Below are 19,179 nucleotides of genomic sequence, written 5' to 3'. Positions count from 1 at the left end.
AAAGGGGTGGGTAGATTTGTACCTGCGTGGTTGCCATCATTAGGATGGTGGGCCATAGCTGCAATGCGGGCACCCATGCGACTGAGTGGTGGGGCAGAGACCGGGTACCCACTATGTACCGACTATGCACTCTCACTATGCACCGACTATGCACTCTCACTATGCACCGACTATGCACTATCACGAGTTCTAGGAGTGGGGTTGGCTCGCGGCCAGGTAAGCTCCAGGTTCTGTCATCCCTCCTACGTTACTACGTTCCAGCCTATATGCGCCTACGAAATCAAGCAACCCCCTTCGTCGCTGTTCCCCTCTCTGCCATCTTCCCTTTAACCACCCTCTCCCCTCGTATCGCCGCTATGCAGATCGGCCCTCGAGGAAAACGACTAACTAATACGTCTTCCTCGGTGGTACACCAAAAGCCCGCGGAGCATAAAGCACACGCGAATGCTTTTATCTTCTTGCGGTGTCTGGTTGCTCGCAATTTTCTACCATTACCAATATTAGCGAGGAACCTCCACTTCTTTTTATTTTAAATTCCATCGATCCAACCTCAACGGTACCCTCGCTTTGAACGACCCCAAACCGAGTTCGCCTGGGTTTTTCTTTCTCCGTGAATTTTAGAGATGGTGATTGATGCACATTTGATCCGGCGGGGACCTGCTCGTCGAGGATTTGCCTCCGTCATGTATCTTTGATGTAACATGAATATCGTTTCTTTCATCGACTCGCCTTTAACCTGGTAATATTCAAAAATAATAATTTCGTTTCTAGGAAGTAGTGCAAGACTTGCGTCTAGTTGTCCCACTGCTTCCTGATCTTTTGGTTAAATTCATTTAAATCGTACTGTTGTGTAACTGTTCGGTTAAGATCGCGAACCTTGGGCGATATTGACACTCAAGATGGAAGGTTGATTAAGAGTTCTAGTATTAGTAGTAGATTCTGATTTTGGTGAATGCCCATTTTGAAGTGTTAATATGATTATGATTTTGAAGTCTTCTAGAATGATTGTGATTTTGAAATGGCGTTTACTTTGAAGTCTCTTTTGAAGTGTCTCTTGAAACGTATCTTGAAGTGTGTTTGCAAGTGTGTCTTATGCTCAAAGCGCCTGGTGCTTATATTCTAGGTGTCAGTCTAGAGCGTGTGTTTTCGTCAATGTTTTCTGTGAAGTGGAAATATATGTCCGTCCAAGTTGTGCGTCATGTGCATATGTAGCGGCACATGAGTCAGAACACAATTCAAATCATGTTGTTGTTTTGCCTCGGAGTATCAAGACCGTTAGGTTACAAGTAATGTAAGAACAAATAAACTCCGGGCAAAACAATGTCGCCGATACGTGCAACCGTCAAACGTAGACAAATTCGAATTTTCCGGTTCTCACCCGACCAGTATAAATAAACGGACGCGATCGCGAGCGATTTAATATCGAAGAGTATTGAAGAGTATCGAACAGTATCGAAGAGTATCAACGAGTATCAACGAGTATCGAAGTGTATCTATCTCCGAGTATTTATCGAGTTACGCGACGAACAATAACAAGTATTTATTCCGCGATTTATATTTAGTACTAACGACTCACGTGTACGGCTGTAAATTTATTTATTTATTTATTCAAAATATATTTGACGGACTGCGACAGCAATATTTCGCTTTCGTTATTTCGCACTATCTATCCTCGACCAATCCACACACACCTGGTGGAGGGTGCATATCGTAACGTCCCGTTAGCGACATCGTCCAGAGGTCTATTGTCGAATTCTCATGTGATGCCGAAGTTTATAATACATCATTTGCTATTGAACGGACTCGCCGAGCGCTTAAAATGCTAATTAAGTTGCCGACGTGTCCATATCGTAAACCTGGGATACTCTTATATCCTCAACACATACGTTTATCAATGTAATCGATGACGTTTGACGGAAATGCCAAGTAGCATAGGAAAAGATCTCTAAAACCTTTAATAAATTTCTAATAACTAATAACTCTAATTGCCAATGACTTTAACCGCAATACCTTTATTGCTATATTATTGCATCAAATCGCCGATAAACCAAATCCAGACGAGATAAACCAGGCGAAATTTCAGGGATTGGTTTCGCGCGATGACGTGGTCGAACGCTGGATTGTCCTAAGTTTATTCTTACGCCACCGTTAATGGCACGGCCCGTGAAAACCGACGAGTATACGTAGCATGGTCTCTTTGGGATGCTGTGTATTCGCCAAAATAGACCGGCACGCGAACGAGAGCAACGTGAAACCTCTTCTTACCTACCCTGCACGCCCCTGGCCACCCTATAGAGTCCCTTTCTTCGTCGCCTCCTGCTCATCTCGAGCGATATAGCTCGAGGTGAACGGATAGGGTGTCAGACTGACTCTGCACGCGTTCTTGGTCCGGCCAACGAGGCAATGTTTATTTGTTTATTCGGTGTACACGACACTCAGGCGTCGTCGGGTAATTGCTGTCTTCCACCACGGACAACTCGACGAAACGTCGCATGCCTGCCCGTCCAGCAACTCACAGTCGAGTTTGTTGAACTTTGTCACCAAGGAAGGCTGTGATTCGACTTCATCGAACTTTACTTCTCTTGATGCGTGCCACTTCGATCCACGGTTTCTTGTTATTGCTTAAAATTGCTTCATCATATGCTTTTGCAAGACTCAGCTGAGAGTGGATGAAAGATTTATAGGTTGGTCATCGGTCCTATTTGTCAAATGCCGTGGATGCAAAAGGTATTCCAACGTATCTGTATTTGTCTAATAAATATTTTGGGTAACGCTAAGATGCTATTTCGTACTTCGAATTCTTGGAAAAGAGAAAAAATGTGTTGCCTTGATTGTTTCTTAAGTATTTTGTGTGTATATATATATGTAGTAATTATAGCATTTAAATTCAGCAAGTTAAAAGTACAGAAGAATTAACTCGTATTGAAGGATACAATGGAACAGTATTTCGTTTGATATGGTTGATAGAAATTTTGTTCTAATCATAATATACATCTCTGTTCAATGCTTGTTTCGTTTCCAAGCTACGAATTTCCCCGTGATAAAATTAATCTCGCAACATTGTCGTCCAATCACGTGATTCATCGTCGAAGAAATTTTACCGATAGCAACGACGATTTTCCTCTCGCAGTAACAAAAAGTGACACGTCCCTTTTCAACGTAGAGACATCTCGAGCCATTAATACAGAGCGTTGGCACATTCGTTCACCTCTGCCTATCCATCTATTTACCTATCCGTTCTCTGTGCCGACCGCCTAGCGGAGCTCGGAACACGGCGCAGTAACTTCGCGTTTATTCAAATGATGCTTTAGGTTGAGCCTTGAGCGTCCTTTACTGAGAGATAAGTAATCCTGGCGGATTCGCGGGAGACGTCGAGATGCAACGACTTGCGAAGAGAGGGAGAAGTGGAAAGTAGGGAGAAGGAAGATCAAGAAGGACGAAGGCGTTCAAGGGTCATGAGGAGAACGACTAAAGGAAAGGAAAGGGGAGGAAGGAGCAAAGAAAAAGAGATGTGAAATTGCAAGGATAGGGAAGTAGAAAGAGAACGAGTGAGAAAAAGAGAAGACAAAAGGATGAAGGGGAAGATGTAGATAAGACCATTCGTTTCAATGAACGACGCTCTGGGATGGGAGAACCATTCCCCCTGCACCTCTTCCTTCGTCTTCTATCCCTACTCTTCTAGGGTATCCACGTTTCTGCTATAGAATGGGATAGAACTCAGTATATAGAACTTTATACGAGTCCGCTCTGAATAGAAAAACACTCGAGGAGACCAACGCTTGCCATCTCTCTTTTTTATCCCCCTTCTTTTCTTCGGTCTTCTTACCTTCTAGGCAGCTATGCTGTCTCTATGCTATTGCCCTCCCTTGCGCACGCAACCCTTCCTTCGGTTACTTCTTCAGCTTGGATCTCATTTGAATGAAACCCACCGCCCCGGCATTCCTTTTTCTTCTATTCACTATCACCCCGACAGCAGAGGCTGCAGCTCCTCGACAGTACCGACCAATATGTTCTGAGGACTCGATTTCACGTAGCAGCGGGCTCTATGATGCGAGACGGAAGATCTTTTGGGCGAGTAAAGGCTACCAAACAGGCAAAAAAGAAGGAGGGAAAGAGGGAAGGAAGGAAGGAAGGAAGGAAGGAAGGAAGGAAGGAAGGAAGGAATGGAAGGATTGTGGGAGCCACATTATCAAGCTGAATGGTAATTCTGAATTTCATTCACTGGGCAATCTTTTCGGGATCCCTTGAATTGATAACTGCAACTCGGCGCGGAGCAGACACGAAGTAACGCGAGCGCTCCTCTTCTTCGCTCCACCTATTGTGTACCAATGGACGCGGAATGTTTCCCGTGTTCCGTTGCTCAATTTGAAGCTGATAGCCAGAGAAATTGCTGAGATATGTATTTCCTTATTACGTTTTGCGGCTGTTATATTTTCCGGGAAAAATAGTGGCATTAACAAGTTGTAAAAAGTAGAAACTTAATATTTTTCTCGTGATATTTAAATCAGCATAATGCCAATTATGTGCCAATTAACGTCTGAGAATTTTGTGAACTTCATGATTACTACTATCATTATTGAATTAGCAGACATTAGATAAAAATATTACGTGAAAATGATTTTCTACTCAACCATTTTACTATCAAGACTTCTCGAGATAATAATTAATCAACCATACCAAGTATTTCTCCATTGTTTCTTTTCAACTTGCCTCCGCATCTAAGATACATTTCTCTGCACAAAATTCCTTCCTATCTTTCAAACCACTCTCTCAGTCTCACAACTACGGTCCAAATAAAACTCGCCCAACGCCACATTTCAGAGCAAGCACTCTCAAAATGAAGGTTCCCCGGAGCGAAGCCTTACGTCTTCCCAGGCTGCATCCCCAGTTTCTGGCCATGAAATATTAAACTATCCTTATCCAAATCCGCGCCGCGTAATTTCCTTAAGTCGGCCCCGTCGTTCGGCGAATTGCAGCGTCCGCTTTTTAATAAGAGAAAAACTCCGTGGTGAACAAAGCCGCGCCGCGCTGCACCTGCGCGGAAATCCATTCTGGACGGATCCAGTTCCCGCAGGATTGCTAACGTGTAACGTTGCCTCAACCTGCCGCGCCGCAGCCAGAGACACGGTAGTTTCTTTGGATCTGAATATTTCAGCGCACCGCGCAACCTTTGCGCCGCGATCCTCCGAAAAAGAGCTTAAATTATTTCATACGGGCTGTGAGCACGCCGAAGATCAAGAATCGGAAAAGGCACTTTCCGGCCAAAGTAATTCGTTCTGTATCGTACCGACAAAGAGAGAAAGGTGGTATGGGTGATGCGAGAAATGGGAATTCGACACGCGACCGTTTTAGAGCAATTCCGTTACGGAGATTGAATCGAAGACGAGACTGATATATGAAATTTCGCTTTACGCCTGCAAAAACTTTCAACAATAATTTCTCAATTTTTTGCTACGCTGTTCACTGATATTTGTATTACGAGAAAGTAACGATATTTGAAAATTTATTGAAATTTGATTTAAAAGCATAATTTATGATAAAGTACTTATATTCAGTGTTATAGTAGCATCAGTCACCACATAAATATTAATTTATTATTCTCCTATAGTTCTTACAAATGACTTTCCATATTTTGTTTATGTATATTTTAAATTCTGATCAATTAGTGATAATTATAATAATTAATAGTAATAAAGACAATTACCTCACTGATAACCTCAATTTCAATTACCAAATTTTTGCGAAATTAGTAAGTACAGACTAATCATTCATCTATCATCACGAGATTCTCAAAGTGATATTATTTTATTTCGTAAAACAAATTTGATAACTCCTAATACACTTACAATTAAACAATTCTAATAATATAATTTACATAACGATGTTTAAAGCAAAGAATGTTCTCTTTAGTTCTTCTCTCTTGTTTTCCAAGCTACAAACGCAACCAACAGCAACAACAAACGATATGTCATCAAGATTGAAAACCCTCGCATGAAAGGAAGCACCACGTAAACTGTAGTCGTTAATTCGCGCAATGCACGTTTGTACACGAGTTTCACCGTAAATATGCAATGATGTACAAACATCTGTCTACATATACGAGCGAAAGCTACGAGAGAATAACTACCTTTCGATAGAGCTTGTCTATTTATAAAATTAGCACAATACTCGACGTTTATCCACGTGACGGAAGCTTAAAATATTCGAGGCGCGTTACCTCTCGCATAATTCTGCAGTTTGAGTAAATTGGCACCATTTGGCTCGTCCAACCAGCCGCGAATTTACGTTTTCGCTCGTGTTGTATCCTCTTCTACTCTCGATCACGATTTCGTGGATCCCAATTCCAAAAGACAAGATAGATCCGATCGAATGCGCGAGACCAGGATTAATACAACTCGTGGTTAAACGCACCAGATGTGTCCTTCATGGAAGTTTAATAAAGAGCACATTATAGTGATGTCGTAAAATCAGTCAATAGTCAAAGTTTTAGATGTCAAAGTAGAACAATCGATCGTAATATGAACACATAAAGACCAGAAATTTTAACCAAAGCCACATAAAGGCATTTCTAACACAGAGTTAACATAGATACAGTTGAAAGCAGCAGTATGGCAACATTATTAACATTAAGCACTTGAATTATTGGCGTTTTATGGAAGCACCTTCGATTTCAAATTGCCATTGTGTATTGTATGAAAGAATGGAATGTGTTTCCTGAATCATTTGCTATATAAAATTTTGTAAATGTTCTAACATGACGTTCAAAAATCTTTTTAATTTTTAAATTGGTAATCTACGTATCTTCTAAAGAAAATGTTCCTTTTCCATTAACTGTACTTCATATCCAAATTTGTTCAAGTAATGGTTTATTAGTGATATCCTAATAGTTTTTCTGCTTCTAAATGAAATATCTTCAGCTTTAAAATAGAGTATCATGTACTACCCTCAATGATTCTACAGCTCTGGGACATCGATACCGCTACGCGATAGTTAAATTTACGATTTCGCTATATCTTGTCCTGTGCTATTGTACATCATGATTGACTTTATCTCTTGTAATCGCTTACAAGCGAAGGATCTAACTCTCGCTGCGTCACCTCGCCGCGTATATTCCGCTCAGTCTCCTCTCTTTGTTCATCGCTATCGTCGTTGACGAGCGTGTACCCTTCGTCTCGTTTTCGCTAATAAGATGATTTCTCTCTGGGTTATTTATGCTGACTGGCCGTACTCCCGTGGAAGCGCTAATACGCGTCGAATTAACGCTTCTAAGTCGTTTTCCGCGCGGCAAAATGTCACCATGACGAAACTGCAATCGCTACATGGACGTGTCGCGTGTCAAAAACACTTGTGGCCCCTTTTCATCTTTGGACAAGTCGAGTGCATCGAACATGAGAAAAGGAGTCGACGATCGCCAAGAGATCGTCCAATAGCCAAATGTTAAAAGAACAGAGACATTCAACGGATTTATTCAATGTGATAAAATTCACATGCTTTGGAATCACATTCTTTATGGTAGGGGGTTCAATTTCACACTAGAGTTGACTAAACATAAAATAAATCTGACAGGAAGATTCTTTGAACTGATTTCGAGCGGCGCATAAACACGTAGTATTTTAGGAAATGGAATTTATTGGAAGAAGCGTGTACGGGGATAATTCCGACGATGTCAAGTGAAATGGGACAATGTGTGACTGATATGCACACATTGTACATGAATGCCGAGTAAAATCTACGTAGAGTTTGCATGCCTGTCGCTGTTATTCGCAGAGAATAGAACGCTTCCGTGTTCTGCTGCTTAGGGAGGCTGTGATTTGTTTTAGTTGTCGGGATTTGTAATAGAGGTGCGAGCAACAGAGATTTAAATTACTTGCGCATCACGTGTTTGATAAAGTAATACTAAGTTATAATTTTACATTTCGTACAGAAACTCTTTTTTAAATAAGTCTAATGAAAACTGTGAAAGCGTCAAATATTATTATTGTGGTAATATTTTTTGAAGAAAAATAGCGTCAGATCAATGTTCTAGAATTTCAGCTACTTTCGAATTCGTTAATTGTCACTGACATTAAATGGGGTTAGGTTTTGAGCGATTTTGTAGAAGGAATCATAGGTATTATGTGACATAAAGCAATAATTCATTTGTCATGCGTGATTTATTGCTGATAAGTGTTATTGAAATTCATTTCCAATGCACGTTTCGCAACTCTAAATGCATGGCAATTAATATTATTGCATTGCCGGTATGCAATCGATTAAATCGTTTATAATTTTCGAAAAGAGTAAAAATATCGAATCTCGTATAGTATAATTGTGGATCAAGCTCCAAATATATTAAATGTAATAAAGTAATTAAATGTATTAAAAGTAAAAAATATTGAAATTTTTCAGTGATATTAGAATAATTTCTGATGACCGGTAGTAGAAATCCAAAGTTGTTTTATTTCACTGAAAAGTATCAATATCCGACAGGGAACGAATTGCAATGACACTTTTCGAGATTCATGGCGTCGAATAGGGTCACGTAAGAAAGAGTGCATCGCTGGGGAATCCTCGTGTGAAAAATAACTTCTTCTGAGGAACAATTAAGAAAATGACGTCCGTAAATTTTCGTAAGTCACAGAAGCGTTTTAAAAGTGTCTCTTCGTGAACGACGTAATTGCTTCCATCAATCCGCACTGAGACAAATTAAAGTAGCATCAGCGAATGCGGCACAGCTTCTTGGATTTAACGACATTTCCATAGTTCAAAGAACGATTGAGACAGATAGTTCTTCGATAAGAATTCTTCGTTAGAATATCTTAAACGAAATGACGCACGAAATTAAAGGAACAAAATTTAAGAAGGAAAGGAAGGCTCTAAACTAAAATTCTTCTTAGTTTTAAAAGAATAACGTTTCTCTTCCATTTATTGAAAAATAATTTTGAAGAAATCATTTCGATTTTCGATCAATTGTTAACGAAGCTGGCAAAATGGATACATTAATGAAATACGATTACGATTTTCAAGTTCGTATAAAAAGAATGATTAAGCGCCATGAAATTGCTGGATATCGTCGTCATTAGTGGCGCGCAAATAAAAGTAACGTTTGAAATACCTGGCGCGGGCAAAGAGGGACCCGCCTTATTTTTCCGAGAATACTAATTAAGTATTACTAATTAATTCTGCAGGTTGATGTAATTTATGCGAACAGCTCGTTACCAAACAGGTGGTATTCAGCGGCTAATGACCTAGGAACACCAATAATTCATTGATTAACGCCATCTACTGAATAAACAATAAACGCTCCACTCTGCCATCCCTCCTCGTACTCTCTCTCTCTCTCTCTCTCTCTCTCTCTTTCTCCCTTTCCCTCTCCCCTTCTATATATATATAAATATATATATATATATATATATATAAAGCCTCGGACTCGCCACCCTTTTCTTCTCCCACTAAAATATAACAGTCAAATTTAATAAGACACCACGATAATTCATTACAGGTTGCACGAGTGCTTTCTGAAAAGCCGCAGGGGAAATTTAATACTTTTTCAGCATTGCCCCAAAAACATTATCTTAATAGGAGGTCTCATTAGGTCTTAATTGTGTTCTAAAGTGTATATCTCGAATAGACTTTCTCACCGAAAAAAGAGTAACGAAAAGCTCAGATTTAGTATCGGTTGTTCGAAAACAGATTGAATCCCACCTTTCCTCAATCTTTCTTCTTTCCTGTCTTTCTATTGTGCACGGTACGTAGCTGCACGCACGATTGAACGGAGAAGCTAAGGAAGAGATAGGTGAAATCTATACGGGATAACGTCCCTCCTGGAGTATCAGGATGGCGGATCGGCAATTTATCGAAGACGGAGACCGTTCGCGACGGAATAGGCAAGTAACTACCGAACATTACGAGGTCTTCACGGCGATCTGGATAAAATAGCGTATAATTAGATAGGGTGTAAGATATATTTGGAGTGTGTCCATGTTGGCCCACGGCCAGAGTTCACCCTTTTGATATACACCAGCAAACGAGGTCAAGAAGGTGCCCCTTGTGTCAGGGGGGTAGACCGCCACCGCGTTCGGCAACTCTCGTACCGCATGGATTGATTAAATCTGCTATAAATTATTAGTCGTTATTTGATTTCGATCAGGGCCAGTGCGCAGTATGGTTTTCATATTTATCGTTTCGTACCTTTTAACGATAACCGTCGCGAAAATTTTGATTAATGGAAGGGAAGATTGAGGTCGGTAATGAATGAACGCGTTTATGAGTAAACTCACTTTGGTCGACGAAGAATTAAATATTCGTAACGTATTTTATTTATGGAAGATTAATATTTCTAGAGCACCTTTGTACAATAATTTATTAAGTAATAATATTTCTCAGTCGACCAATAACAACTCTTTACAATTTTACAATTTCACGTCGGTTATAGTTTGTAAAAATTGAATTTCTAAGTATTGTAAATCATCTAATGACATCGTTTCTTGTGTTCTAAAATACTGTATCTGTAGGTGTCTGATAATATGTATATTAAGGGACTTCAAATATTGATTCATTCAGTAATTCCAATGTAATTCCAGTTTTCGATACCACGAGACATCGAATCAAGCGGAAAGACGAGGTTCGTTAACGCTAATTAGAATTAATAGATAACAATGTAAGTCGACAGTATCGAACGTAATCCACGTCATTTATGAACATGCTGCGTGCGTTCACGAGAGAGCTTTAGCTTAGCTTAACACCGTAGAAAATTAATTGCGCACACTTGACAAGTTAAGCCGCAGCGTGTAATTAAGAAATATCTGATACCAAACTTTCGCCCAGTTCGGAATTTATAGCAACGCCAATGTTCGAGAATTTATCAGCTAGTGACGCAAAGATTCGTCAAGTGCAACACCGATATTTCAAGAAAAATAGAGCAGAGTGATGTACAATATCAAAAGAACAGTAAATGGCTTTCCGTGTTATACTGTAAATTATGTGCGACACTTTATCGACTATAAAAATTTACTTGCAACTTCCGTATCTTTTCTCACTTCTGACAAGAAATAATAAGCCATTTTTACTTTGTAATCTTGTGCTCTAAGAATTTTATTTTTCGCAAGTATTTTCTCGAAACTATAAAAATATAGGTATAGTAGAGCTTGCCTTATCCAAATTAATAGAGAGACAAATCTGTTCAGCTAATAGAACAATCATTTTTCCGATATGAAATTTCATTTATTCGAATATCGAAGATTAATTGACAGATTCTTTAAATATTTATGGACTTCATATCTTTTTGACTGTTAAATCACATCATTTTTGCAACATAAACAACTGCATCGAGCTATATCCTTTTTGTACTTTGAACCATCGAATTTTTTTGAATGCTACGAATGCTCCAGCCTAAGAAAACACCTCTCCGTTACCATTTTTGTTTGTTGTTTCCATTTATATAAATTCGTCCTTATTATCGTTTTTATCGTAACAAAACTATTTCATTATATCAATATATCTAAGATTGTTTTTTTACTGTTGTCAACATCCGAGCAATTTACGTGCTTTAGATAGTTTTCAATATCATGCTTTTATCTTTTAATATCTGTGATTGTGGCTTTTCCAACATCATGTATTTTGATTCTGTTGTACGTACACCCCTTTCGAGCTTTTTAAGTACGTCGCATATTGTCCCGATAGTTAGAATGCTATTAGTTTCATATTAAATTCCTATAATCAGAATTCATTTAATCGAATAAAGAGAAGAATACATTGTGTACGAACACTAATAAAATATATACATATTTGAAATGGAAAAAGGCATTAGATTCTGGAGAATATTATGTTCGGATAATATAACGTTCAGATATTAGAGTATTTGGATAATGGCTGTACAAATAAGGGAACCCCTACTGTAGCAATATCATCTTCTATCAAATCAATCCAGTTACGTGAATTCGCTTTTCAACGCAAATACCAATATCGTTGGACTTTCAAGTTTCGTTGTGTGCGCGCTAAGAGATTCACAATACTCAACACTCAGGATTCAGTTGTCCATTTCCTTGCGTACAACGGTTTGGTTCGCGTGCTTCATCGTTTCTAGTTTGATTCACAAAAGCTCTAGAGCCTGCATCGAGAGCGGCTATGATTCTGAAACGGGGAACGAGGTAGATAAGGGGTTCGCGATTATTCACCGTTGAATTTCAGTTCCTCGCGTTCAACGTTTGCACGATGGCCCTCACGATGGCTCAACGAAAAGCCGGCGTAGCGACTGATTTGCTAAAATTATTCTTTACGTTGAAAGTAACGAGCGTGGTGTTGCCGATAACCGACAGGAAACGGCCACTCGTAAATCCTCCTCGTATCATATGATTCACGAAATGGTCTGGTAGTTTCATTATGTTCTATGTAATTGGCGACTCGACTCAGAACTCGACTGTTCCGAAAATGGACCCTTCCTTTCGCCAAGATAACGCGCTGTAATAAATCATCTGCAACGAACAACTCACCGAGAAATCTTTGGTATCTTCTTTTTAATCATTCGTAAGAAAGATGCTTACTCTGATGTTATTTAAAAGGTAAAGTACCGAAGTGAGTAGGAAAGTAATTGAATGCTGAGTATTTCGATCTCATGAACTGTGATTGATTGCCACTGATGTAAAATTACATCATTTCGTAAAATAACAGAATGATGATAAAGTACGAAACAATATCAAAATGTAAGTGAACTTAAAATCCGTAAAGAAATTATCGTTCGACATAATAAGTAATTATTATGATATGCTACTGTGAAAAATGGAAGTCCAAAATAACCACCTATAGTTTTATTTCCTTTCAACTTCTCCTTACTTTACTGATTACAAACTCGATAAGAATTTCCAAAATGTTCCATAGACATTTGACTCGGCAATAAAACAATAAATTTTCATATATAAAAATATGGATAACGTGAATAATAATGCGAGTAACGATGTGAATAACGTTCACTAACAAAATTTTATTACTCCACCTCAACACCTTATCATCAAACTCAGCAAAACGCAAGAAATCAAAGATACCATTTTGTGATTTCAGAAAGTCTTAGAGAGTACTTCACCAAGTATGGGGACATCACAGAAGTCATGGTCATGAAAGATCCTACTACGCGACGATCAAGGTAAGCGAGATTCCGCTCAAGAAACACCTTAACGTTCCCTGAAAACAGAAACTATCCCTATTCTACCCCTTATTCTTCCTTTATCAGTTACAAAAATTTATCGACCAGGGACTTCTTCGTATCTTTGCGTCTTTATGCATGGCGATAGCGATCCAACGGATATCCTGCCTTTTAATAGCGATACGAGTATTCGCGATCGCTTATCTCGACGTAGTTTTATGGAACGTGGTACCCTTCGGATCCTGAGTTATGGGGGCGTTTGACGATCGACCATGGATTTCTAGACCCCTTATTAGAAGCACCCCGCAGTTCTGCGTTCGCGTGTTCACGTTTCCTTTCGACCGCAGACATGCAAGCCGAGTGCCGCGTTCTATTCTTGCGCATTATGCTAATCGCAACTCGGATTAAACAAGCGGCGAATATATAATATCGGTATTCGTTAAGAACGACTTGGGGCCATCAGATCGGTCATTAGCCGCGATAACGACGATCTTAGTAGCCAGAATGCCAGGCCCGTTGGTGCTTCTATGGATTTATAACATTATAAGATAATGATTGGTTGTGCCACTTCGGAGATGATTGAAAAGAGGCTGTCACGAAACTTGTTGATATACGAACAGCCTACAGCGATGATTAATTGAATGCGAAGATTTATATGCTAAGAAACAATGATGCCATGTTGCTTTTAGAAATATTTAATTCATTCAGTAAACAAAGTAACTAGAATAATTGTGTCGTTTTTATACCGATTTCGGAGAAGAAGGAAAGTATCTCAATTCGACATATATATTCTTTTTTCTTTTCTCTTTTTCATATCTATGTTTGCCGATTGCTCTGAAACGGTTTGATCAATCGAAAAGGTCCTTTTTGCATCATGTACGGCATATCTGGTTGATCCTATTACAAAACTTTTTTGCATTTGCTTTCTTCATTAAACTATATTTTTTGCAAAAATCTTCCAGGTCCAGTCCACTGAACGCACTCGTTTGCAAAATTTCTCCGATTTGTTCATTGTTAGGTATTGTTATTGCAGAAAATTTGTTATTCACTTATTTCATTTAGCTGTGTTCAGTGATTGCTCTGCAATTATTGGATTGATATCGAGATAATTTCAAAGCAGCAGCTTGTCGCAGAAAACATCATTCTGCGGATTCGATTTTCGGCCATAAAGCACTTTCATTGCGAAATAATGTGTGACACAGTATTACGTTATAAAAATATCCTTCTCTATCATTATTTAAAATATAATATCGGTCGCGGAGCTCACTTATTCCTTATTCGCATGCATGATTGTACAGTTCATGTAATTTTTTATTCATTGATAAGAATTAAGAATAGAAATAAATAATAAATAGATAGAATCAAATTACCGCTTTATTAATGACAATGAAGGGCATTTTACGTTGGCTCTAATATTAATCGCATCACTAAAAAATTTAAAATAAAAGATTTTTTGCTGAGAAACTATTACTTATTTCGAAATAATTTCTACTTTAACTGTATTTTATTTAGGCACATATGTAACAATTATTAAGGTTACTCACTTACTTCCTGAACAGCACATTAAATATATTGCAACCTTCTCGAAGTTGGCACAAAGTTAAAAATACAACAAGTGTATAGTATATATTCATTTCTAATTGTATAACATCAGTAATGGTAACGATCGTATCTTAAGTTAGTAACAAACTTGTTGTATATATAATTCCATTAACCAGTACACTGTTAATACACTGAGCGTCATTTGTACCCACGCGGGTACAAATGGCGTTTTTCAATGTGATTACTATCAAAACATGTTTTTGACGACTTTTGTGTCATAATATATCGCAATTTAATGAAATTAAACTGAGACACGAAGCTTGAATAATATAAATATAAACGTGTTAAAATTTTTTATTGTGCCGCTTAAGCATTGCCATACTAGAAACATTTTGAGACATTTTGCTCCCTCCTCGAAAACCTTGCTACATATTTAATGTGCTGTTTCATAAATAAACGAGTAATCTTGACTGTTGTTGAATATGCGCCTAAATAAAATACAAATAAAATAGAAAATATTTCATACTTTTCATCACATTTCGATACCGGCGATATCTTATTTCCAAAAGATCTTTTATCAACGTTATCAAATATTTGTCTCATTCCATAATTATAAGTGTGATTAAGTAAAATTAACTTCCTTTCTTTTCAATCATTTTTACTTTCTTATATAATTGTAATCGACTGAGAAAAGAACATTTATCGATGGATCTCAAATATCTTGTAGAAATTGACAATCGAATTTCGAGGCAGGCTGATAACCTATTTTCGGCACGGTCGGACCGTTTGTGATGTCTTACGATAGATACGGGAAAGGGATAACGGACACGAAATCCGCGTGCGCGCAGATGCGAGCGAAGCTATCTGGTGCAGCGGGCGGCGAGTTGGTAAGTGCGATGCATCTGCGGTAGATAGCGAAAGGAAATAATGGGCGCCTGGGATCGGTTGGCGGTGCGCGCAGGTAAAGCTAGCTCTTTCGCGTTCGTTGTCACATTTATCTGGCTGATAAGTCTATTCTTGGCCAGCGCATCTGGCCCTACCATCTTCGAATACGTGGCGCGTGCTGGATGCCTATAAGAGTACGTGTCATTATTAATGCCATGCACCGCGTTGCCGAAATAGAGCTTGCACGCGTGCGTTGTCTGAACTATCAGTTTTAACATAGAATTCATTAATGATTGTACAGGAGGTTTTTTAACAATTAACATTAAGAGATAAATTTAACTCTCAATATTATTAAGTCATGGATGATCACGATTGGTTTGGGTTAGATTGGCTTGATTTTGAGATATTTAATTTCTACTCGCGTTGAAGGCCAGCAATGATATATTCAACGAGTATAAAATATAAAATATATATAGAGATAAAACTACTCTAACACTGAATAATTTGTTTCAAACTGCCGTGGATCACTTGCATTATTGCCAATTATATTGCTAACCATTTGAGGATTAAACGTTTCCGCAAAAATAGAAAATCGGTATAGCCAATTCATTTCTCACATAACTATGAAAGAATTACGAGTTTTCAGGAACAAGAATTTCAACTTTTGAATCTACGATGGAGGATCATGCCCGCCTCCAGAACCAAAACGTTATTATATAATTATTCCGTATTCTAATTCGAGAAGTGGCGAATAATTTGCAGTTCATATGCGTCACGGTGGTGACAAATGTCCGCTGCTCCTTTCGATGCCAGCATTTTGTCGCGAAATATTAAGCACGACTCGCGCGAGTACACCTGTCGAATAAAAACGTTCAAGCGAATTGAGCGGAAATTGTAAATCTGTACGGTTGTCAGCGAGTCGACAAAATTTATGAATGGAAAAACACTGATGTATACACTGTTATAGTGGAAGTTGGGAAACACGATCAAGCTGGGAGAAGAGTTAATAGCGTGTTGTACAGACCAATATAAATTTATCGATGGTTTTAATAAGATTCCCTCGCTTCTTGCTAAAGATCCTCGAATATTCGCTCCGACGCAGGAAAACCAAAATAATCTCCGTCGTTTTCTCAGGGATATTGATGACGTCATTGCTATGTGTGAACTCGTCAAGAATTTCTGCCCTGTTTCTCGTATCGGGAACACCGGTAAATGCGGAAAGGCAAGGGTAACTGACAAGCTGAGGATTGGCACGTCTATAAATAATTGAGCCTTCCGAACGAATACATCTTCGCGTCTCCTTATACACTTGAAACTCTTACGTTTGGAAATTCGTTTACGCGCGATCGTCGAGAAGCTGGGACGTTAGCTCGTCGCCATGTTTACGAACGTCTGAAAATTTGGCGCGAACTGTTAAAGATATGAAACGTTAAATAATTTCGAATTTTTAATTTACATTTGAATACTTAAAATTTGAAATTTAAATTGAAAATTAGTTTAAGCCTGAAATCCGTTTCATCGACACTTTGCGTCTAATATATTGGGAGATTTCAATGCTTGCAAGTGATCGTTAATCCTCCAAACTCTAATTTCATTTTGTTTTTCATTTCTGCGAACTTTGGCCGGAACCAGAATGGTTTTTTGCCGTTTATCACCACTGCATTAACGTATTCATTACGTAGTTTTGCGTGACTCGGCGCAAGGAACGACGGATGCCTTGAGTTTATTCGATTTTACCACACCAGCATTCCTGTACTAGCCGTTCTTACATTTCGCTCATATTTCAACGTTTATTATTTTGCAATATTGATAATTAAATAATTTACTTTACTGTAGATTATTCGAATACATATTAAATATTAAACACGTCTCCACCGATAGTAAATCATTTTCAACAGAACAAAGATTTGACGAAACCAGTCGCTCGCTCGCTCATTCTTTGAACTCCTACCGAGATAGTTGCTTTCTGTTAATTCAGACTCCTGTGCAATTTGCACAGTTTCCCTCTAATTGTATCTTAACAGCTGATGCAAATTGTCCGAAGTTCTGGTTAAGTTTCCAAGTGAAATTGTTGCGTCGTGACTCGGTAACCTTGCGAGCGTTGTGACTCGAGTTCGTCTAGACGTTTTGCGTTGCATACCGAACAAAAACAGGCATTTTCACCTGCAAACGAAATCGAGCAACAATTACAGAGGCGAGTCTGACAGACAGAAAATCCACGCGCCGGTTACGAACGTTAAATGCCGGCATCAGAGTAATTACCGGTTTTTAAGTGGAGGAAACGAGGGGACGACAACGACCACGACGTCGACGAGGGTTGAAAGAAGGGGTGAGAAATCGACGGGGAGGGTGTGTCGAGGTGGCACAGGTGGCTCTGCACCGAAGGGGAAGCGGTCGAATTTCAAGTGCAAAGTGCTTTCCGAAAGTGGATTCCAACAATTTCGGGAAATCCTCCTTGTCATCGTGCTGCAATTGACAGTGTCGCGTATTGAAAGTATTTAGAGATACAAAATTTTGTGGCTTGGTATATGATCGTTTTTTATTTTGATTATTCTTGAAAAACAAAGACTTTTCAGTGTTTTACCTGAATAACAGTGTTTAACCCTCTGAATTATCGTCAAAGTTGAGAACACAACGTTATCCTTCACTCATTCGTCAACGTTACTCATCAAGGTGGAATCTTTGGAATGCTGGGATCAGAATTCATGCTCTCTTTACTGTGAGTTACGTAGGATTAAGGTCAGTCTATTCTCGTTAAATTACAAATGTATGTCTGAAATTTATTATCGCTTACCATGTACACGTCAACTATACCAACCCTTTTTTATACTCTCGATAGCTTTCCTCTTGAAGAACTCACCTACTCGCTTATTCGCGCTATTATAGAATTCATTTTGTTCGTTTGGACGTTAAAACGATACATAGATACTCTAAATGTTGCACATTCCAGAGTGACACCGTTGCCTTGATAATTCATTACATTCGTCATGGTGTAATTATAGTAATGCGTTCCACAAAGTGGTACGCTTTCACGATTTACGTTACTTCTGTGTAAATAGGAGATAGCCGGTTTTCCTTTTGATGTATCCTCGAATGGCTCGTGATCAAAGCACGGTATAAACATGCAAGCGAGTGGAATGTTCGACATGCCGAAACCATCGTGTCGCGATTCGCTTCGCGTAGTCGGGGAATTAAGTCCTGGACACTTTGACATATTGCTTGACACTGAAACAACAGAATAAAGAGAACAAGGCGTCAACTATCACACCCGGTGGGGTTGTTCGCGACGATTTGATGACGCACTCTCCGCGACATCGTGTTAGCGTGGAAATTGTGTCACATCCGGTTCTTCTTTCATACCGATTAAACTGTCTTCGTGTCTCTGCAAATTACATAATGACGGAGGACGTGGCGTGTTCGTGCAAGTCAACATCTCCAGTTGCGATTCGAGACGATCTTCTTCGAATTTCTGTCTGTCCGTTGTTAATTAGCCGTTGATATATTGGTCTTGATTCTGAGCTATGGGACAAGTGTTTGATGTTAACGTTTACTGGTATGAAATTGGAATCATCATCATTGAAATGTGATTTTCTCAATGTTTCTCTTTCATTTTTGAGGGTGTTTTATTTATCCCA

General features: G+C 38.9%; 1 protein-coding gene across 6 annotated transcripts in view; it reads left to right on the top strand.

Annotated features, from left to right (window-relative positions):
- The window catches only part of LOC126868420 (RNA-binding protein Musashi homolog Rbp6), a 773,477-nt gene that overhangs the window by 317,390 nt on the left and 436,908 nt on the right, over positions 1–19,179 (top strand). For all 6 annotated transcript variants that reach the window (XM_050623813.1, XM_050623811.1, XM_050623809.1 and 3 more), the window contains exon 3: positions 13,036–13,117. In XM_050623813.1, the coding sequence (XP_050479770.1) occupies positions 13,036–13,117 (82 nt within the window). The remainder of the gene's footprint in view (positions 1–13,035; positions 13,118–19,179) is intronic.

The sequence above is a fragment of the Bombus huntii genome, chromosome 8 (genome assembly GCF_024542735.1).
Source record: "Bombus huntii isolate Logan2020A chromosome 8, iyBomHunt1.1, whole genome shotgun sequence".
In the NCBI taxonomy this organism is placed as follows: domain Eukaryota; kingdom Metazoa; phylum Arthropoda; class Insecta; order Hymenoptera; family Apidae; genus Bombus; species Bombus huntii.
This window is presented reverse-complemented; position numbering and strand designations above follow the sequence as displayed.